At 40.3% G+C, this 23,469-nt stretch overlaps 1 protein-coding gene across 5 annotated transcripts in view; it reads right to left on the bottom strand.

Annotated features, from left to right (window-relative positions):
- The window catches only part of ndrg4 (NDRG family member 4), a 61,314-nt gene that overhangs the window by 24,828 nt on the left and 13,017 nt on the right, over nucleotides 1-23,469 (bottom strand). For 3 of the 5 annotated variants that reach the window (XM_005947674.3, XM_005947677.3, XM_005947676.3), the window contains 3 exons: nucleotides 9,099-9,189; nucleotides 6,610-6,768; nucleotides 1,412-1,450 (listed from right to left, as the gene is read on the bottom strand). In XM_005947674.3, coding sequence (XP_005947736.1) covers nucleotides 1,412-1,450; nucleotides 6,610-6,768; nucleotides 9,099-9,189 — 289 coding nt within the window. The remainder of the gene's footprint in view (nucleotides 1-1,411; nucleotides 1,451-6,609; nucleotides 6,769-9,098; nucleotides 9,190-23,469) is intronic. The other 2 variants (XM_005947678.3, XM_005947679.3) reach the window with 1 other exon arrangement.

Below are 23,469 nucleotides of genomic sequence, written 5' to 3'. Positions count from 1 at the left end.
AGTAAAAACTTTCCCTACCCTACCCATCATACACAGACTTTCACAGAAATCGCACATCACGTGGAAAAGAATGACTTTTATAAGTGAGGCAGAAACCTTTAAAATGCAGCGTTATCATCTGAAGCATCAGGTGGAAGTGTAAAGCAGACGTGTTCTGTGAAACGTCTGACGCTCAGCACACGTTTGATTAAAATAAACCAGCAGAGGTGAAGTGTGAAGCTCCACTCAAGGCTTATTCACCAGATTATGTAACAGTTCATGAAGGTTTATTCAGGTGTTATTAGCTAATTAGCTGGGTCCAGTTAAAAATCATGGCCCAGCAACTCATAGTCAAGTTGATGACAAAGTCGTTTTTGCTGTGAAAAGCCCTCGTTGTGAGTTTGTTTTATTGATTTATTGTTGGCTCTGTTGTAATCCTAGCTTTTGCTTCCCTCCTGTGTTTTAATGTGTATTCTCTGAGTCTCAATGGGACTACATGTATAAATAAAAGTTTAATTAAATGTTCCGGGAATGATAATACTTCAAATGTGATGCAGGTCATAAAATGTGCAAATTTAGATAACAGCAGTTATTCTATATGTTGCAAATAAAAGACATTTGTTTACTTGATGTTTGTGACACTGTGATGCCTCTTTATGGTCAGCTCTGTGTTCTATGATACAAGTAGCCAAAATGTAACTTATATATTCAAGGCCACATTTTAAGAGCTAAACTACTCAGCTAAACCAAGTCAGCACCAATGACACAAATATTTAAGAGCAAAGGTTGCACAAGGAAGCAGGCTGAGTTGAAGGAGGATAAGATATTCTTTGCTGATCCCCATATGGAAACTCATTTACTGAATTAGGAGCAATTAGCAGCTATCATAAGGTGTCAGGGGACCAACTCCAACCTGCAAGCCTTGGTCCAGGGAGAATTAATCAGTGCCAGTATAAAGAGAACACACACAGAAGGGTCCCACTCTGGCCTGCATTCAAACCTAGTGCTAACTACTGAGCTATTGCACTGGCCATAAGGACAGAGAGGGTTAGCTTGAAAAGTTTTACAAGCAGCAGTGTGTTTGAGTGTGGATTTACAGTACTTAGCAGGATTAGGAGAAAAAGATCAGTCCAAGCAAGAAGCACACTACATCGCCAGATGTAGCTTCTAAGTAGTTCCAATACTGCTCAATATACATTTGATTTTTTTCAATATTTAGCAATATATTGGTGCCAGTGTCCAGAAGGCACTTCCATACTTCATTGTCATCTCCCTCTTGAAGGGATCATTTGATTCAGGAAGACATCACTGTTTACCCAAGTAAGCTGACACAAAGTAATAACAAAGAAAGATGAAAAGGCCACAAAACACATGATAAAAAAGGTAGCGGAGAGAGAAAGTCGAGCTTCCTCTCTCACACATCTACTCATACCTTCCAGTCACCTGGTGGCATCAGCTGTTCACAGCTATCCTGCAGAGAGAGACAAGCAGACATAACAGACAGAGAGAGAGAGAAAGAATTAAAAGTGGAAGAAGAAGTAGTCTGAAGTCACACACAGAAATATTCCTCACACATGCACTGTTGGAGCTGAAGAGCAGCACAGACTGTGCACTGTAGGTCCAAACCACAGACACACAACAACACAGTTTCCCAGAGGCGCGTGAGCAGTACAGCACACAAAATGCACTGTACTGTCTGTGACTTTTACAGCTTTGATTTCATGGTTATCGTGCTTCTTCTTTATGAATGTACCACTTTGGATGCACAATTTGATATTTTACATACAACGTAAATGTTGCTTATTGAGAAAGAAAGAGGGAAACAATAAACTGAAGACGCCTGCGTCCACACACACACAGGACAGTGCTGCAGAGAGCAGTAAAAATCTGCAGAATCTGAAATGCAGGCTTTCTTTCCAGCACTGACTATTTTTCATTTTGATTCCTGAGCCACAGTATACTTGATGCAATGCAATACTAGATAAATACTGATTAAAAAGTGTTCTTACTTTACATCTAGTTAATAGTTTGCAGTCTATCAAACGTCTGCGTGTGCGGTTAGTGCTGTAATGTGCATTCCCATTCGACAAAGATGATTTATTAAAGCGCATGTGGGAAACTGGGAACAAATCCGCAGTAAGAAAAGAAAAAGTGATGGAGAATGGTGATTTTTTTTAAAAAAAAGAAGTAAACAGCCAGATCCCCTTGACAGGAGCCACTTCAGCAGCGCGTGCAGCTGTAACGCTGAGGTAAATGATCGAGGCATAAAAATAACACTTTTGTCGTCTGGCCTCAGCGGTGAAATGAGTCACGTCCTCTGGGCCAGTCTGACACCTTCACTGCCAAAAATAAAAAAAATCAAATCAAATTCAGAGACTGATTGATGACAAGCTGGTTTGAGTCAACGTGACAGCTGTGACAGTCAAAGCGTTCCAGCTCTGCCAGACAAATTATTAATCAGACAGTCGATATTTTTTAATCTTGCACGAGGGGCTCAGTTTTTAGGGAACCTGGTCTCGACTGACAGTTGAAAGGATGGGCTCACCTTTTCTAAAGTCTTAAAACAACGCTCACACGTGCACTGAGACACGGTTTGAGATTTCAATCAAGTGACTCTCATCCAGAGTAAAATTTAATTTAAAAAAGTACTTGCTGCTGAAGTTATGCTAACACATGTACAGGTTTAAGTCGACAATACAAAATATTAAGCAGAATATAATATTAATATCCATTAAAAAAATCATCCCAGGATATGATGCTACTTTTTAAAAAAAAACACTTTTGATATTAAAGTGATATTTTTTATATTCCTGATGGTAACAAGTTAAAATGACATTTCAAGCTCAAAAAACGGCGAGTATCATAAAACATACTGTTAATAGTATGTTAATTAACATTATGTTAATGGTAGAAAACTTTAAAATGCTATTATGATGGTATACGAACTAATAAAATTAAATAAATATGTCCAAACAGACAATATTTTTTGATATTACAGTGAAACCACTGTTTTAATGGACAACCCAACAACTACTGATCCGGCTCCATAAAAGTAACATAAGAAAATCAATCTTTTTGGTGTTTATTGGGGTCTGGGCCATAGAGGCAGCGACCTAGGCAGAGATTGTGCCACCCTCAGCCCTCAGCATGTGTTAGGTCTGCCCCGGGATCTCCTCCCATTCCCTAAACACCTCACCAAGGAAGCATCCAGGTGGGGTTCTAGTCATGTCTGACCTACCTCCAGTGGCAGCGTCCAATCTAGAGACATACATATTAACTGGAAAGCACGCTATATCAGAAAGGGAATAGCTATTTAAATGTACATTTTTAGCCATTTATTAAGGAATTTTTACATTTTTAAATTTCATAATGATGTAATTAGTATCACACACGTGCACCGATAACAGTTTTAAATACAGGCAGACACTTGATTTATCAAGTTCTGACAAAGTCCCACAGTAACACACAGTTCATCACGTTTCGGTGCTCAGCTAAACTGATGTTTGTTTTAAGACATAAATAAACACAGTGAGCCCATCGTTTGAGAGCAGATGTATTTATAAAAAGCTTTTTTCTTTTCTGTCATAAATAAATGCATCTTAATGTGCAATAAAATAACACATGATTAGGAGTAACATTTAAAAGGATTTTGTTGCCATTTGTCATGACAACGGTGACTTCACCCATCCTAACCTGTGTTATTTTGGAATGTATCACTTATTCTTGCTCTGCTGCTTTTGGAAAGCTTAAAGCAGAGCAGGAACATCTGGAAATCTGGTAAAAAAAAAAAAAAAGTGAGTGCATGCACATGAGGTTAGACACCAATCAGAACATCACACAGATGGTCTTCACACTGCTTCATTGTTAAACATGCACAGTTTGAGTCTTAGGTTGTGAGTTTATATGAGGGATTCTGGAAACATTTCTGAAAGAAAATATGACAACATTAAAAATGGAATCTGCACATATGCATAGTCAAAAGGAAAAGTGCTGGAATAAGGGATGATAGAAGTTTAAGTAATTAGCAATGAATACTGAAAAAAAGGAAAGGAGTGGCACTCAGAGTCAGATCAGGGACACACCTAAAAAGAAAGAAAGATGTCACTAAAAACAGCGGGACCTGAAGCTGCCCAGCAGAACAGAATGAGCTAACTGTGTGGTTGTTAGAGAAGGTGAAGGTGTGAGGGTGACACAGAAACGTAAAGGGCAACTTCAGTCCCCGCAGATTTCATGCATTGTTCTCAGATGGAAAATGTTAGTGATGATAGTACGGTGGTCGGACCAGCAGGTGGCACTCTTCTCTTTCTTATTACTCCCATCCCCAGCAGAGTAGGGGATGTGCTGCATCTCAGTTCAGGGAAAAGGAAGATCACAAACACACTGCTCATGGAAACCAATAGGGATGAACTCTTAGAGATGGTGTAAGGCTTCCTTTACTGCAGGTGATCCCCACAGACTGTGTACTCTGTAAGGCTGCATAGTGACGCTGTTGTGGAGATGTTGTGGTTCTTTGCCGGCATCTCTGACTCGCTGTCAGTAGCTGGTTTAGTGAATGTTTGCCTTCATTTTTAGGGGTTTTCTTTTCTTCCCCGCCAGATATTTTTGTTGAAATGCAGGACTACGTATAATTAATCAGGTAGAGAAAGATCTGAGGAATGATGTGATAAAGTCTGATCTTAGAACGGAGAGGGGAAACAATGTTGTCATTGAGGCAACAAGTATAAAGCAGCATAAATAATACTCTACAAGATAGTAGGCCTAGTCACAGGTTTGTGTGTTGCAAGTGGTTTTATAGATTATATATAAGAGTAAGATATGGGGATTTTATTGTGAAAGTATTTGACGTATAAAGGAAAATATGCACTGCAAACCAAACATGTTTCTTCTGCAGCTGTTAACACATTTAAAATATTTAACATTTAAGAATAAAACATTGAAAAATAAAATTGGAAGTCTAAAAAATTACATTTGATCAGAGTTAAAGGCTAATTTGCTAAGCTGTGGTAGTTTCCAGGTCGGTTGTTTTTTTGACACATTTTTTACTTTTTTCTTGTAATATGATTGTATTGATATATGATATAATATTTTTATGTGATATAACAAACTACGTATGGTAACAACGCTTCAGATTTATTGTTTATTCATTTGGTGAAAGAGAAAAAACTGATGCTCGGTCATTGGACCTAGTTTTTGTTTGTTTATAGAGTTTGACTCTGAATCTGACAAGAAGTTTACAGTGTGTCACTACAACTGTTATGCTAGCTACTGTCATGCTAATACTGATACTAAATGCTACATTCTTCTATATTGACAATGACAATTTGCTGATGACACCCAGTTATATCTCTCATGCAAACCTGATTCCTCCCTCCCACCTTCTTCCCTTACAGAATGTCTATCCGAGTTAAAATCCTGGTTTAGCTCTAATTTTCTAAAGCTCAATGAGGATAAAACTGAGATCCTCCTTATTGGCACCAAATCCAACCTTCTGAAGGCGAACCATTTCTCATTCACCATCGATAACTCCACAGTTTTCCCTTCTCCTCAGGTTAAGAGCCTTGGTGTCATCCTAGCCAGTTCACTTTCCTATAAATCTCACATCAATAATCTCACCCGTTCTGCCTACTTCCATCTACGTAACATTAACAGATTGCTTCCTTCTCTTTCCACCCAGTCTACGTCCATTCTTGTCCATAGTCTTGTTACCTCCCGTATTGACTACTGCAATTCTCTTTTGCATGGTCTCCCCCAAAAATCCCTCCATAAGCTTCAACTGGTTCAGAACTCTGCTGCTCGCATTATCACCAGAACCCTTCCTACCAGCACATCACCTGTTCTTCAGGAACTTCACTGGCTCCCTGTGAAGTTCCGGATAATTTTCAAACTTCTTCTGCTCACCTTCAAGGCCCTTCATAACCTCGCTCCTCCTTACCTTTCTGACCTGTTAACCACCACCTGTTCTGCCCGTTCACTTCATTCTTCTTCTTCTATCCAGCTTACTGTACCTTCCTTCCGCCTCACCACCATGGGAAGCAGAGCTTTCAGCTGCTCTGCTCCCAGGCTGTGGAGCTCTCTGTCCCCAGAAATAAGAAACATTGGTTCTCTCCCCCAGTTTAAATCCCAACTCAAAACTCATCTGTTCAAATCTGCATATTCACTGTGAATCCACTGTTTGTTCATTTTATCTTGTGCTTTATTTTATTGTTCTTATTCTGCCATTGTTTTACTAAGTGTTTTATCCTATTGTAAAGTGTCCTTGGGTGACTTGAAAGGCGCTCATAAATAAAATTTATTATTTTTATTATTATTATTATAATTTAACACAATTTATGTTTAAAAAAAATATCATAACCATAATTACCGGTGCCAAAAATGGCAAATATCTTTACATAAACCTTTACTTGTGTTGAGATTTTTGAATTTAAAACTAAATATTGTGAACAATTTACTGATCTTATTACTTAAGTGAGATTTTCTACACAGGAACTGTTTTTTTGTTATTTTTACCATAATTGCTCCCGACTTTGTCATCCACCTTAGAATATTAAACATCTACTTTAGTGTCTAGTCTAGTGTGTGTTTGAATCAGTGTACTAGTGATCAGATGTTTCTACTTGTTATGGTAGTTACCGGGAGGACCCCGCTGGTCCGACGGCGGGTCTGGCGGAGCCAGTGCCGTGCGAAGACATGCCAGCGGTGAGTGGAGCGACTGGGGGGAGGGGGGTTGTTAAGAGGCGCGGGGGCGGTGGGGCCCTGGAGCCCCCCTGATGCCTCCTCTCCTTTATCCTGCTGTGTTGTGAAACAAGCATAACAAGGTGGTTACTGGGAAACATCTGGGGAAGACATAGCAGCAACATACAGTCAACATGAAAACATGCTAATCATTCATGGTTTATTTCTAATACGCTTAGAAATGAGCTCCAGGGGTGTCAAACATCAAACATAAGGTTCACAGGCCTGATCTAAATTCATATACGCTGCATGTTTTTGTCCCTCGATGGGTAAAAACTGTAAACCTTAAAGTGAATGTGCGGAAAAAATCCCACAACTCTGACCATCTATGTGTTTTAGACATTTTCAGAAGGATCTTTTACTTCTCTACTAAGACCGAGTTTATTAATATTAATTACTTTAAATCAAATTAGAATGAACTGGCATTTATATTGTGACTTACCAACAAAGCACCACTGGGCTGTAAATCAGGCCAGTGAAAAATAATGAGTTTGACACGCCTGCTCGAAGCCTTTAAATGTCCAAGGAAGGAGATTTCTTGCGTAACTTAATTGCTTTGTTTCTGTTCCAGTGTCATCCCAAAAGGTCAGGCTGAAGATCTGTGGCCTTCCTTTTATTGAGGAACAAGTTGTGGGCAGAGACCTGCTGGAGTAGACTGTCCACATGCAACTCAAAACCAGGACCATGCTGGATTCATATCACAAGGGAAGCTTCAGAGCGGAAAAGTGTGTCTCAGCTTTTAGACATACTAGATGTCATGTTAGAATGAATTATTATTACAGGTTATATGATATAATAAGACATAAGTAACATTTTGTGCGATGTCCTTTTAGCCTTAGTACCCCTAAAATCTAAACTAATTCAAATTTCAAGCACTAGTAAGTTAGTGTACAAAAATCTTTTATTTGTTATGAGGCTTTTACTGTGAAACAACAGCTGTTGTTGTTTTTTCCTTGGCTTGTGGTTATTCATGTCGCAGCAATATTATATTATGCTGAGAAAAAGAAAGCATAATGCTGCCACCACCGCGCTTCACTATAGGGACGTATTAGTTAGAGAACCTTCTAAGTTTTTTCTACCATTTAAATGCATCACTGTTAGTTTATTTCTAGTTTTAAAAGCTGAGACACATGAAAATCTTACAGTTTCTGTTTCGCTGGATTTTAGGACGTCTCCGCTGTCCCCATATGAACTGAATGCAGCATTAGTCCGACATGCCTTACGACGAGTTTACCAGTGTTTGGTTCCAGAAGGTAATCACTCAGTAACCGCTCTTAAAGGTCACTAACATGCTACTGCAAACACCGGAGCAACAGACTTTGAAAGAGCTGGGGGGGATAAAAGTGCGAGTGTGTCTGGGGTGAAGTGCTCTTCGACTGAACGATAACTTGAGTCGTGCAGACACGTAGCTTGATCGATGGCTCCGTTATTTACAAGCAGAGAGTCGTAATGAGCAGGGCTAACAACCTTTAGCTGATCAATGGCAGAATTAGTCGTTCATATTGATGCGTGGCATGTTGTGCTCCTTCAAATAAGCTACTGAGACAAAAAAGACCGACTCTATATACTGGATGTCTTATTTCTGACGCACTGGTAAAGTGAGTCACGCCTAATGTGGTTTTATTTGCCGCCTCTCTGATTCCTCCAGTACAAATAAGAGGCCTGTCTGAAGCACAGGACTTGTCCACATGTATTTATGCTTGTTTTCGTGTTCTTCTGGGTTTGATTGATGTTGTTGCCAATTTGTTTCTATGATGATCACAACAGCTTTGTCACAATTGCCCAATCAGGGTGCGCAATCAATTTTCTTTCTCTGAACCTGCCCTGCTGTATTGGCTCAAGCATCCTTCATCTCTTTTCTTTCTTCTCCATTAACACAAAGTCACTTCACCAGGAAATTGCTCATATCTGGCCTCTTCAAGTAACTTTTCATTTGGTATTGTCTATACCATTTTTATCATTACTGCAATGAGAGGCATTCAAGCGCCCCTGACTCAGCCACAACTTGTACCTGTTGCTTATTTAATGGATAAGTGGACTGGAATAAGTGGCTCTTATGTAACCACCTACTGCCTATTCGCTGTTTTTCACTCTATGTCCTGCACCGCTCCCTCTCTCTCTCTTTCCCTCCTCTTAAATGAGCTTTCATCTTCTCACAGTGCTGCTATCAAAGAGTCATGGTTGGATGGAGTTCATTAATTTCCTCCTCCACTGGTAAACAAGCTCATTGTCTAATTATAAGTCATCACAGCTAATGAGCACAAACATCTCCGTTATAATATGCCAAGAGTTTCTGAGGACGTCGTCCTGCGCACGCTAATCAGCTACAAGACAGGAAGGTTAATGGCAACAAAGAGAACGCACGGTAAATAAACAGGTCGACTAACCATGTCTGAGTCCACTCCTCTCTGCTCCGGCAGCAGGGGCTTCTCCTCCGTGAACTGCTGCTCCTTCATCCCCGCCATCCTGGACAGCAACCTGCAATCACCATGGCAACACGCAGAAAAAGACACATCTAAGGTTACGCTCGCATTTCATCACACAGAGCACGCTGTGGAGCTGACCTTAAAACAACAGTTAAAATAAAACAATCATTCGCATCTCTGTGAGAAGACGGCAGCGGTGACGTCCTTCACCGGATGATTTCAGAAATCTGGGAGGAATCGGATCGCTGATTAAATGTTTCTGCTGACCTGGAATAAACAGAGCTGCTCACAGATGAGGAGCTGATTGGAAACAGAGACGGAATCATGATGCAAAACAGCTTTGCTACAAACCTGCTGCCATCCTTTGAAAAATTTAACAGCAATGAAAAATGTATTTCTATCACTTTTTGGAAACAAAGAGACAAAATTTACATATACAGTGGGGGAGAGAATCTAGAGCACAGTAATGACCAGAATTTTAAAAAGCCTGGGAGAAATGTCTAAGAGCAAATCCCCCACAGTGAGTCAGTCGATCCACTGGAGGCATTTATGACATTTGTAGATGCATATTTTTGCCTTCTCTTTTTGTGATATTGGTTGTAACAAAAGGGTAAAACATGGCAGTTTTATCCAAAAATAATTCAAGAGCACAATTAAACAAAAAATGACTCCAAGAATGCATTTCATGTTAAACCTGAGCCCTAAATTTAAAGTGATGCTTTTTCTTAAACATCAATGTACACTTCTGTAAATGCTTGTTGGTAGCTTTTGGAGCATGTTTCATAGACTAGCTTCTGGCTTCGAAAGCACAATATACTAGCAACCAAAATGCTAATGTTAAAGCTTCTTGTTCAAAATCCGTGAGTGATGTTGCTATGATTACGCCCACTTTTTATATAAAAAAAAACATGCTGTATTGAAACGCTACTGTAAACATGTAAATACTAGAAAATGTTGCAGCAGCCAAACACATGCCAACTGGTCTCTAACAAGTTAGTTAGCAGGTATGATAGCGCTCCATGCTCTTGTTCAAATATGGCTAATGCTTGCTCCAAAAACATGGCTGTAGCCAAAATACTAACACTGAGGCTTAAAATGCATACACTATAAAATATGGGCTAAAGCACAGACACTATGTCCATCTTTTACATAGTGTGTGGTTCTGCACAATTCTAGACTCTGTATGTCAGTCCCCGAGGAGTAAACCAAAGTGGAGAGGAATAAAGAGGAAAAGTATGATCATCGCTGTAATGATCATACTTTGCAAAGTAACAAAAACGCATTCACAATTGGAGTGGACATAGATGCTTACTGACCGCGATTCCTCTTTTAAAAGTGGAGCTTGGGAGTACACACGCTGCAAGAAAAACAGGGCTACGTGAAGGTCTGATCAAGCAGGCTTATTGTGCTTTACAACACGGCCACAGCACGTAGTTACACACAAGGAAGCCAACAGACACTGACACGTGAACACACCCTGCAAGTGGGCTCAGCCAGCATCAGAAGATTAACAGTGCTAGATGTTGACATCAGTCCACCAACAGTGAAACACAGAGGAGCATGCCCACGCTCAAAGGGCTCAGGGCTAATTTAGCTGATACTGCAGGCCTCAGCACTGGCAGGCTTTGTTGCATTTATTTTACATTAAATAGCACTATCAAGACAAACTGAGGAGATGCAATGCCCTTCACTGGTAACCATCAGCCCAAATCAGCTGCATGCACGGCTGACAGAATTGTGTTACAGTTTGATTTCAAAAAGTACTTCACTCTATACACTTTAAGGACTTTCTCTGCCTCACATTTATGGCCAGTTTCATCACCAATTAGGCTAACATGCACATCTTTGGACTGCAGTAGAAAGCCAGAGCACCCGGAGGAAGCCCACGCAGGCAAAGAGCAAAAAAGGAAAGGCCCCAGCCAGGATTTGATCACTGTAATTACATTGCCACTGTGTTGCTGTCTGTAAATGCTAACCACTTTCAGGCTTTGGTGAAGCATGTATGGATTCTGTAGGTGACCCTACAAAGCTGCAGGTATGGTCACCAGCTAACTGCCTTGTCAAACCAACTCCTAATATTTTCAGTAATAGATGTGCAGCAGGTGTTATTTGACATTTTCCTTTTCAAATTTTCTCAAATTTCAGTTACATGAATCGATTAAATATCAAAGCAATAGATACTGAAAATATAACATAAAACCAAAACTATATGAAATATCCAAAATGTTTAATGAGATTTGGATAAATCCCCTTCAGCACCACCCTGACCGTGACATCATCATCTCTGCGTCTGATCCCTTCTGTCTCATTTTTCGTTCTCTCCAGCCTCTTTTGTCCTCTACTGCAGCCTCTCTCCTCTCTCTGGCAGTCATGCAGCATAATCTCTGCGTTTTATCCAACACCCTTAAAGAGACAAAGCCCAGATGCCACTTACACTTGCTCCTGGACGCTGATGAAGTGTGTGTTTGTGTGGGTGTGTGTGACCTTACAATGTCAGAACTACTACTTAACATGGAAAGAATCTTCCACCCTAGGAAACAAAACACATCATCGCAGCAGCGTTTTTTAAGCAAAGCTTCACCAGTCAAAACAAATATATGACTTGCTCTGTCTGTGCTAGTGGCAGTGACAGAAGGTGACTTTCTGAGCACAGAGTAGACTGCAGCCTTTGTGTCTGGTGCTCAACTAAATTCTCCAGAGCTGAATGCCTACGTCAGTTTACTGAGTCTGTCACTTAGTGCTGGGCATGTGTTTCATGGCACAGAATATATAGAAAGTCACTGGGACCTAAAAACTTCATGTATAGAATCACAAGTTAATTTTTTTTTAATGTTTTAAAAACAAGAATTAAGTATGTATGTTGTGGTTTTGGATGTCTAACACAGTATTTTGTGTGCTGAACTTCTAAGTTCTGCTGATTGCTGGTTTATATTTTTGGTATTCCTTCTTTCAGTTTACCCTTCCTCCCTTCTGTCACGCTTCCATTGTAAAAGTCTCAATCAGTGATTTCCCCAGTTTACTTATTTCCTGTTTTATTTTGGTAAGCCCTTTCTTGTTTGTTTGGTATTTAGTTTTACCTTCCCTATCTAGTTTTCCTGATTAGTTACAGCTGTGTTCCTTGGTGTTTCTGTGTGGAGAGAGCGCTGCTACGCACCTAGCGCTAGCATTGGAAGGAGATGCACTGCAGGTACTCCTTGACCTAGCCCCGGCAGAGCAGCATGAGCTCCAGGCCCTCACCATGGCATCAAGAGGCGATTTGGGCAGCGGCACTCCACTGATCAGAGCAGGGAGCATCTGACCATCCGGCCGGGGGAGAGCCTGGGCACCTTTGCAGTGGATGTTTTGCTGTATGCTTGTCGTGGCTACCCGGATTTCCCAGCAGCAGCCCGTGAGGAGCTTAGCCTGCATGCTTTTCTGCGAGGACTCTTTCCAGAGTGACTGCGCCAACACGGACGCCTGGCCATGCCTCGAACTTGGGCGTCCCATCGACAGACCGACCGTTGCTACCGGTGCGATGAGCCTGGCCATGTGGCACGCGACTGCCTGGCGCCCGCCCCGAAGACCAGAACTATGCGGCCTCAGGGAAACAAGAGCGGGAGCGGTGTAGCGAGGGGACCACCGCTCCAGCTTCCTGCCCCCCTCCAAGAACAATGCACGGTGGTGGGCCGAGTCGGGCATATCAAGGGACTCTACCTGAGCTGCTGTGTTGAGGACCAGCCCTGCCGGGCTCCGGTGGATACGGGGTCTACTATTTCCCTAATACAACCTGGGGTGCTCCCTGGGACGTCCGGGCCACTTGTGATGGGTTGGTCACCCACCGACACCCAGCTGATGACGGTGACAGGGGAGAGGACTGACATGCGGGGGAAGAAACCATTGCGGATCCGAGTGAAGGATCTGGAGCTGGTGCATGACTTCTGGCTTGCTGACATCCAAGACCAGTGCATCATCAGCCTTGATCTGCTGACCCGCTGGGGGGCCTGTGTTGACACCGTGAAGCTGGCTATCACTCTTGGTACAGAGACTCTGGCCCTCCAGTGCGGCCAAAAGAAGGGAACGGAGGGGACCACAGACAGACAAGCCGGGCTTCAGGCAGCTGCCGCTCAACAGACTTCGGATTCCGGTGGCTCTGGACCATCTCTACTCGCCTCAGCCCCAGCCTCTAGGCCAGACAAACCTCCCTCGACCGAGACAACCCAAGCTGTTGATGACCTGTGGCAGCGCAGCAGCGTAGGTCTCACCGTTGACCAGTGCCAGCGGTTGAGGTGCCTCCTGGACGAGAATGTGGACATCATCGCCGCTAGTGACAAAGACTGCAGGCAGACGCAGCTGGTTCAGCACACCATCGACACCGGCTCTGCTCAACCCATCCTTCTGCGCCCACACCGGCTGCCCCTCTCGAAACAACAGGAGAACCGGGACCAGGAGGCACTGGGCGTGGCTACTGCTCAGGCCACAGCCAGCCGAGGGGGATGGCTCCCGTTGACCACGCAGCAGCTGAAGCGGGAGCAGGAGGCTGACGCAACGTTGGTTCAGGTGGGGGCCTGGCTGGAGGCGGCACAATGCCCAGGTTGGACGGGGGTGTCGGGACTTAAATGATTAAAGTTGTTACCAAATAAGCGTGCAGTTTTACAGCCAGAACAACAAAATAGCAACGCCCACGAATACTAAACTCAATTTTTGCCTTTTACTGTTTAATTTATCTTAAATATATTTAAGATATCTGTTCATTTTAAACAGTAAGCTTTTTATATTAACTATAAAAAACAAATGTATTTAATTTTACAGTACTGTATGGAATTTCTTATGTATAAAAGTTGCTACACTTAGGATTTTTACAACATTCAGCACTAACATCGCTGTTAGAGTCTGTTACAATACAGTACAGGTTAAACAGATTTAATGGGACACTGAGTCAAATATTAATTTTAACTGGTTGTTTCAAAAGAGCTTTCCAAACAGAGTGTGTGAAATCCAACATGTGGTGACATTTTCTAGTTTTTGTGTACTCACAAACTATGAAACGTTCACGTTACTTAATTTTAACTCTGAGAAAATTAACATGAATTTTGTTTGATTTACCAAATTCAAATATTTGAACTTCATGAACTATTAATAAATTGACACTACACAAGTGAATGAAATTTAACTGACGAATTTATGACCTGTTCATAAAACGTAATCAAAATACGTTAAGCAAACCTTTCATTTTTAGATGGAGATATGGTGGCATGATGAAATTACCTTCATTCTACAGATTAATTTTACTGCGATTTCTATGGACTTGGTTTGACCTTCAATAAATGATTGTTTCATTTGATATCTTCCTGAATAAGAGTCTTTCTTTGGGGTCCTGTCTTCACCAAATATGATATAGCATAGTAACGTGCAGCCACAAGACACAGACATGTTTGGAAGGTTTTGCACCATACTTTCTAGTCTTTGGCATGGAAGGAAGTTGGTTTGGAAACATATTTGGCGATGCTTCATCTCCTGCCTTGCGTTTGTGTGGGAGCCCCATCAAAAACCTGTCATACTGTGCCCCCCCCCCGCCATGGCTCTGAAGAGAGAGGAATACGCTGCTGCACATCAGCCTTTTAAAGTAAGAATTCTTGTTTCAGTCTTTTGCAAAAACATCTAATATTACTAGAAAACAAAAATGTGCTAGCCACCTCAGTCACTTTGTTCTCACCATAGCAAAGATGCTATCAGGTCAAAACTTGATAGAGAAACAAATATCACTGTATAGAGACGAGCCATATACATTTTATTATAGTTTAATTAATTTTGAACTATGTAGTTTTATTGTTTTGGACTCTTTTTTCCTAATGTAGGTGTACTCAGACCACCAGCATTCAAAAGGGTTTAAAAAGAAAGCTCAAATATAAGTTAATTAGTAAAAGGCTGACATTTTTAAAAAATCACAATGGAAAAAGATTTAACAAACTGAAAGCAGGTGTAGATAATAAACTCATGATCCACGACTGCACTAACAGTGGATACCTTAACAATGTGATAGTCCCGCATTGAAACTACAATATCACTAAGGCAGACTACAAAATGTGCAGCATAGTTCACCCCAATGTTTTCTTTAGTTTAGATCAATAAAAACAAAGCCAGCAGTAAAAAAAATATCACTTCATTATAAAGTTTGGAATTGAGAATAAAACATATAGCCTATAGTTTTTTTCAAGAAATGAGTGACAAAGACAGTGATTGTATCTGCTAAAACCAGTAAGATGCTAAGGTGCTGTATTCTGAGCTAGCTAGACGTGACAGAGTGTCTCTTTAGGCTGTAGGACACGGCATCCAATTTCAGCTTTTAGAAGGGTCAGGGCACAGGACAGTTTTTCACTTGCCCTCAGTCCAACTAATATGAGTTAAAGAGGAAGACAAGGACAAATCAGAATGAGGTTATTTTCCACTGTGCCACAGGACTCTCAGTTGAAGTTAAACTTTTGGATCATAGCTACACTCGTTGCGTACTGGAGGAAAGTCTTTTGTAACCTAGCATTAGCAAGTGCTTGAGAGGAACACTTCGAAAATGAGGTCATTAGTGCTTCAAGGCAAAAGAATAAAACGCCCCTTAGTGGACACAGACCCAGACTCTTCTTTGTTTCGTTAGCTTGGGCTTTAATAGCAATATCAAAGAGTTTATGCTCATTAAAGTTACATGTTGCTTGGTGTTATTAGCACTGAGGAAAGAAAACAGAAGAAGAATCTCTGACTACTTGTCTTCACATTAAAAACTGAGTTCTTTTAAAACAACATTCACACAACCGTCAGTCAAGCCTTCTTCCAGACCACATGTCTGTTTACCTCTTTCCTCCCTGTCTCCTTCCCCTCCTGTCTAGTTTATTAAATGGCTGAATGTGACCTTTCTGGAGCCACTGGAACAGAGCCATGAGGGGCATTAATATGAGAACAGAGACCAGACAACAACACCTCCCTTCGTCCTGCTTCCTCACTGAATAGCTGCCTGTCTTCCTTTTTCCTCCGTAATCACTTTGCCTCATTATCACCATTTCATCTTCATCATCCTTCATCTTTATAGAAAAGCAACACTTAGTTTTCCAGTTTGTTAAACTAAGAAGAAATATGTCAAAATGGGTTTGAGTTATATGCAGTTAATACAATAATGGTGGCATATTTGTCACTATGAATACCAGAATTAGACAAAAACTGTAATCGTAGCGATAGTTATTTTTCATCAATGCTGCACTTCAGAGGTACTTAAGCTGTCTTGCTGATAAAATGTCAGAGCTCATAGTATAACAAACACTGACCATGACCGAGGTGTTTTTGTTTATATAAATTGTGAAGTGAAGTTAAAAAACCATGAAAATTGTTTTGCTGTACAGGGTGTGATTAAAGCGAGGCCCATAGAAACAGAAACTGTTTAAATTTAGCTAATCTCCCCTTTAACGCTTTCTTTTTAGATTGCTCACTGGAAACCCCTGTATGACCACTCAATAACATCAAACTATTCTGGATGTTTTGAAAGCTGTTAAAACTATTCAGCTGTTTCTACATTTCAGGGTCTCTTTTTTCAAAGGAATCCAGTATTTTTTACGCCTTTTTTGTCCGTTTCATATGAAGGCTTTTGTTTGCCTGTTGAAAAGCGTAATCTCAGTAGTTATATGATACCCAATTAATTGTCGTGTAGTGGGCTTTGCATTTGAACATAAACACTAACAGAAAGATCACATGTTTGTCCTCATAGGACCGGGATTTGTGCCACCATGGACTGTAGTCTTGGACTAATGTAATAATGTGACCCCAGGGAACATGCTTTTTTTGCCGTGCTAGAATAAATACTAGAATAAAGTGCAATTGCACATCCACTACAGTAGGTGGCAGGGTTTTTTGCACCGAGCATGTGCACACACACAGCACACAGCAGGATGTGTGTTTTCAAAATGTTTTCTTCTTCCTAATGGGGACGTAAGAGAAAATAATTGAGAAGCACCGCTGTAGTTTGTTTATAATTTTAATTGGTAATTATGCAACAGTTTAGCCACGTTATGGAGTAACATGGAAACAATGTATCATTAAGTAAATAACCAGTAATATGTAATAGATTACTTTATGTTACCTTCATATTAAAGTAACAAAGGAAGTGACTGGTTAAGCTGAGAGATTGCACTTAGTCACAGAAGATAGCAGAGCTGCTTGGATGTGACACAGATACTGCAGCTCAACGTAATCTAAGAATAAAACTATAAATTCTTATGTCAACTGGGAATGCACTTTTGTGGGTCTTCAGACTCCAACACAGTCTGGTGGAGATCAACTCGTATCGCACAGAATGTGTGAGCTGTCTAATGTCTGAACAGACAAACCCTAATACAGAGACACGAACGTCACTGACCAATAATCCAGTGAAAATGACAACTTTACCCAAACTATGCACATGTTTAGAGTATCTGTGAGCTCTGAGCCTTAAAGATGTAACGGATAAAAATAAATCTTCAAGGATTAGCACTTTATCCTGATTTCACCTCAATAAATCCTTGGAATGAATTTCTCATTTGTCTGCATAGAAAGTGTTGCAGTCCTGCCTCCAGGGTCATCATAATATATTTGAGATATAAGGATAGCTTATAGTTCATTATCCAAAATATTTCTGTTTGCTGGGCTCTGATTGAAAAATCTATATTATTTTCTCAAGTAGCTAAAGTCACTCTTTATTTTGAGATTACTGGTGCCCCTTTTTTAAAATAATAACATCATTAAGTTGATATTAGGCATTCAAAGTAGGTGTGAGCAAGTGTCACTCACCATCTTCACTCTTTCATCTAAATATGGTTACTATTGATTTGAAAATGTCAAGATGGTAAAAACTTAGCTTAAAAATGTATCATTATGGAGATTCAAATTCAAGTTTGACTGGACCCAGAATACAGAGAAGAAAAAAAACCTAAAGCCAGTCATATAAGGCTCATTAAGGTTAGTTCTTACCTCTGGTCAGAGGGCCCGGTGGCGCCAGTGTCCGGCAGCCTCGCCTCTGTCAGTGCGCCCCAGGGTGGCTGTGGCTACAACGTAGCTGCCATCACCAGTGTGTGAATGTGTGCGTGAATGGGTGGATGACTGGATATGTAAAGCGCTTTGGGGTCCTTAGGGACTAGTAAAGCGCTATATAAATACAGGCCATTTACCATTTACCATTTGGTTAAAGCTAATTTTATATTTTTGGCCCACTGATAATTGAAAAATAAAATCTTACAGGGGGAAAATAACTGCAACAAATAGTGTAGCTTCTTAGCAGAGTATCGTCTGCTCTTTCAGACGTTTCCAGAAATGTAGAGTTTGTTGATTGTAGTTGCATTTAAATTAATGTAACGTATGTATTTGAAATAACTTGTTAAACAATCTCTTTCATTCAAGTAGACTAAAAGCATAAAGAGGAATCCCTTTTTCAGACGTGTTAGCTCAACTTAAAAAGAGTTAAACATTGTGGACTTTTAAACTTTGAATATTTAGTTTTAGTTAACAGTTTGTTGTGGGTCTGAGTATAAATGTGATGTTCCCAGCACTGGCTGCAGCTGTCTGTGTGGTGTTCTTTACTGGTACTTTGTCTCTGCATATTTTTGTTTCTCTGAATTTAGGATTTGTCACAGCTGTTTGACAGTTTTCTGTCTCTTAGTTTTTCGTCCATTCTTCTAAACAGACTTGACACATTAGTTCTCTTCTTGCCCCTCTTGCATATGTCTGTGGTTGAACCCCTGCCCCATCTCTTTAACCTTTTTTTCTTTCTTTCACGCCGTTGTCTCATCCCCTCGTCTCTGCCTTTTTCCAGGCTCTTTCTCACCAGCTCTATTATTCACTTTGTCGTGCTTATGTAAGACAGCTGGTTGTGAAATCAATTACCGTTGCATTACATCGGCTATATTTGTCCTTGTGACGCCATTGCTACTAGTGGAAAGATACCATTATCGTCTCCTATGAAGTCTGTGTGGTGTGTAACTGTGGATCATCTGTGGATGATTTTTAAATTTCTATTGAGAAGGTGTTTTCCATTAGATGTGTGTAGGATTTGGTGTCGACATTGCCCCAAGAAATGTTTCCTAAGATAGTTTAGGACACAGTTGGACGTAACCCATAAGCAAGTTATTAGGTCAGCATATTTCCTCTGCAACGTGGAAGCTGATGTAAAAGATGTACCTGGGCTTTTGTAAAACACTGTTAGGTCCTTATATTAACAACAATTTCTCAAATGTCATGCGAAAGAGCCAGGGTTATTAATCTTTCTCATCATATATTCTTTGAGCTCATTTTGTGGTTGAATGTCTTTCTGCTACTTTAGTATATCTTTTTTTTTTTTTTTTGCTTGCTTTGCGTCTCCGTAGATATTTTGTGTATGTGTCGTTGCTTTGGCCTTCTTTGTGAATGTCGTGCATCTCTTTGCGGTTGTTTTGGCGTTGATCAGAGTCTGTTCTTGTTTTAATCTCTGTTCTCGTAAGTTCGAGTCTCTTTGTGTTTTTGTGTCTTGGTGTTGTAGTTGCGCCTCTTTTGTCTTTTGTATTATTTCTTATTGCTGCTGTTTTGTGTCTTCACAGAGAACCTCTACCCGATTAATAATTATCACTGCAGTTGGTACAGGTTTTCTACTACGCAATAAATTCCTGTTTCCCCACCCCTCGTGTATCTGCTGAGTTCTCCTTCAGCAGTGTGAAGGATCTGGTAAACAGCTCTGTCGGCAAAGCTACTGAGATGACCAGTGAGGCATGTGGATATCACAGTCAACTTGCCACAGAGGAGGGCCTAACTTCAAAGCCTCTCTTCATCCTCTTAACTAACTGTGGTCAGGCAGCCAAAGTGTCAGTGGGTGAGAAGTTATTTACAGACCTGTTTTCAGTGTCCCTTTCACTGAGGAATGCTGCCCAGAAAACAGCAACAAAAAAAGAGCTTTTTTTCCTTCAGTGAGCTTTTCGAGTTTGGGGAGAAACAGTCAGTCTCTACAGCAGTTTCTTGAGAACAAAATGGACCTGTCCTCTTTTCTTTTCTCTGCCTCCGATGCTTCTGTTTCTCTCTTTAGCTCTGCCTAGGAATGGTTGCCATGACAACCAAGCTCAGTCCCACCAGGCATGGCTCACCTTTTTCGCTTTTAAACATTTATTTTCTTATTTTAATGAATCTAAACTAGCAAATTTGCACATTTTCTACGTTTTAAATGTTTACTGCTTTGATGAAAGCTTCGTCTTTGTTCTTTTAACTTCTCTTTTTTTTTCTTTATATTTGTTTGTTTACTTCACCTCACTGCTTTATTAATTAATCGCAGAGCTGAATTAGAACTATAATTTGAATTAGTGTAGTCATCAATCTAGAAAGAGGAAACAGGAACAAAATATACTAAAGTTCAAAGGTGAAAGTGAAACTTTTTTGTACAAAATCTGGTCTGTGCAAAAATATTCGGTGGGATTATGGTCGGGTGTTTTCTATAGAAAATATGTGCTGGAAGGGAAAACCTGCTTTACATGATGATAATACATGTGACCCATAAAACAACATGAAACAGTGAGTGAAAAGCTGGAAGACTTCAGTTAAAAACTGGTATCATTTTGCATTATACAGGTGTGACAGGAAACTGTCACTTTCCTTGCAATCTGCACATGACTTCACGAGTAAAGTTACACATATTTGTCTCTATTATTTCAGGGTTTTACTTTATAATCAAAAGCACTGTTGTTGTGATTTGGTATGATATAAATAAAACTGACTTGAATTAAATATTACTGACAGAACGATTCCCAGGAAGGCAAATAGTGGCACGAATTCCATTATTGTATTAACTCTATTATCACTCTCACTCCTAGCCCTGCTTTAAAATTACACATAATGCCCTCTTTTGTTCTTCATTCACGAGGACCTCTTGCCAAATTACACATCTCAGTGTCGCACCATGGTAACCCTTTCTCACACTGCTTCCTTGTCCCTGCTCATTTGTGTAGGGTTATGAAACCATTTGTATCACTTTGTATTGTTACTGTGTTTCTGTTCAGGTGAACTCAGGGCAGATTAGAGAACTAGTGGAGGGATTTTAATAAGTCTTTATAAAAAAAGATGTTCTATGAATTATAGGAAATATTGGTGCACATCAGAAGTACACAAAGAGTACACATGCAATGCTGTGTGCTGCTGTACCTTTATGCTCTGATGGGGGTTTTTTGCTTCTTTTTACCTCTACCCCATTTCCTTGAGGCGAAGGCCTCCGTTGTAATTAAAATGTGTTGTTAATCCATAATCCAAATACAGGCTACAATGATTTATTGCAACACCTTTTGGTACAAATTTGTATTACACAAAGTACAGTATTTCCCTGATATATTGTATATGAATTAACTTTGTTAATTTTCAAAGATTCTGAATTATTTTTGCTCTCTTGATAACTTTTATTTCTTTCGCCTGTCATATCATTTCCTAAGTCTGGGTTAGACGTCAGTGGTAATAGTGGTTTTTCAACTTGGAGAAAACTGTCTGCATTGATACACTAATATAATGTAGGTAAAAGACAGAAAATAGGTGCAATAAAAACTACATGAACAGAAAACCAGGAGTCAATCTTGGCTGTTGATATTTATAGAAAGTGATCAGAGAACATAACAATAAAACCCTTGTGAATCTCATCTGAATGAGGCCTGAGGCAGCTAAAAACTCAGTTAGTTCAAGTTTGTCAGGTACTGGACATTTTGCTGCTACAGTTGGAACAAACTGTCATGAGACTAAAGCTACACACGGATTTCCTGTATCTGTGTTAGTTATGCGACTCTGAGGGGAAGGTTGGAAACCGTGTCGCAGGTCCAGTCATTCAGTAACACTGAAGCACTTTAAGTGGATGCAGTTACAGTATAGAGGCTAAGAGTGACGCTTCCTGTCAGGAAATCAATTGCACTGCCATGTGGAGGGGAACCATCTGATCTGACGGACACTCACTCAATCGATGCTTGGAAAGTGGGACAGCACAGGACAGCAGATGGACAAATATGACGACATAGTGTCACAAAAACCATGTTTAAATGTTTACAAGGCCAACATAAACCAGCAGAAGCCCCTTTAATAAAAAGCACTGAGGCAGAAACACTGGTGTGATGTGCAAGTGTCACATTATATGTACTCCCCGCCTTGTAGTGCTATAGTTTGCTCAACGTGCCCTAAAGGCTTTTCGGTCACTGATTCCAACACTTTGAGCAAAAGTGCTGAGGCTCAGCTTCCTCTCCTGCACGCAGGATACAAGGTTACCGACTCTGCTCGAGTGTGTTAATTAGACATATGGCTGCCACACTGCCCACCAAAGGATATGGATGTGGGTCTCTAACCCTTCTCCTTTTTCACTGTGATCACACACATCTATCTATAGATAGACAGATAGATATAGGAGGAAAAAATTTAAATAGTTTGAAGAAAAAATGTTTGCTTATAAATGAGGACGCTCAGTCACAAAGGTGGAAGTCAGGGATGAAATCTGTCCAAAAGGAGCTCTGCTGTGATTCTGTAACTGCCAACAAGAATCCTCACAGAACTGATGTTCCGCTTCCTGTCTAGCCTCAATATGAGCACACTGAGCTTTACATAACTAGCTGCTGCATTTTGACTCTGCCAAATATCCCATTCTTGTGAAAGAAATATCTCTAGGACTCCCGAAGGACTTCGATTGGCACAAACTTTCACTTAGACTCAAGGATGAATTTATTCACTTTTAGATCTGTAAAACTTCAAATTTATGAATTTATTTACATTTGACAAGTATCTCTGGAATTAATGATGAACTGAATAGACTTTAGCTTCCTTGCTCTCAAACACTAAGCTTCAGTTTAACTTTGATGCCTTAAATTTAAACCATGTCAGCCAAGCTTTAAATTAGGGTTTTGTGGCATATTTAGACTTTTTGAGGATATAAGAAGTCACAGGGTGTTACTGAACATTGCCATTTATGCTTGAATTTAATGAAATTCTCTGGATTTTCATCTGTTTTATATTCTATACTGAACATTTTAAAAGCAATGAGGACTGAAAAGCACAGGAGATTTTGCTAGCAGTGCTAAAAACGAGGCTTTGTGGTCGATTTTTGCAGAAAAAAGTTAGGAGAAAATAATTTTTTATATGTCAGTAGATTAATTTGCAGTTCAGTTTGTTAAAATGTTAAAATTAAAACATTAAAAAGCATTTTTAAAGCCTGATATAAAACAGGCTTGTGTACACTTTTGCATGGCACTGTACCAGAACTAGCTATCAGGAGCCTGTGGGAGCATCGCTAATGGCAGCCTGGATAAGAAGAAAAAGATGGTATAGCTGTGTTTCAGTCCTGATACAAAACAAGTTGTTTTAAGCTTAG

Source organism: Haplochromis burtoni, unplaced genomic scaffold, assembly GCF_018398535.1.
Source record: "Haplochromis burtoni strain Fernald_Lab_line unplaced genomic scaffold, NCSU_Asbu1 Contig_545, whole genome shotgun sequence".
Taxonomy (NCBI): Eukaryota; Metazoa; Chordata; class Actinopteri; order Cichliformes; family Cichlidae; genus Haplochromis; species Haplochromis burtoni.
Note: the sequence above shows the minus strand (reverse complement) of the source record. Positions and strands in the feature narration are given on the sequence as shown.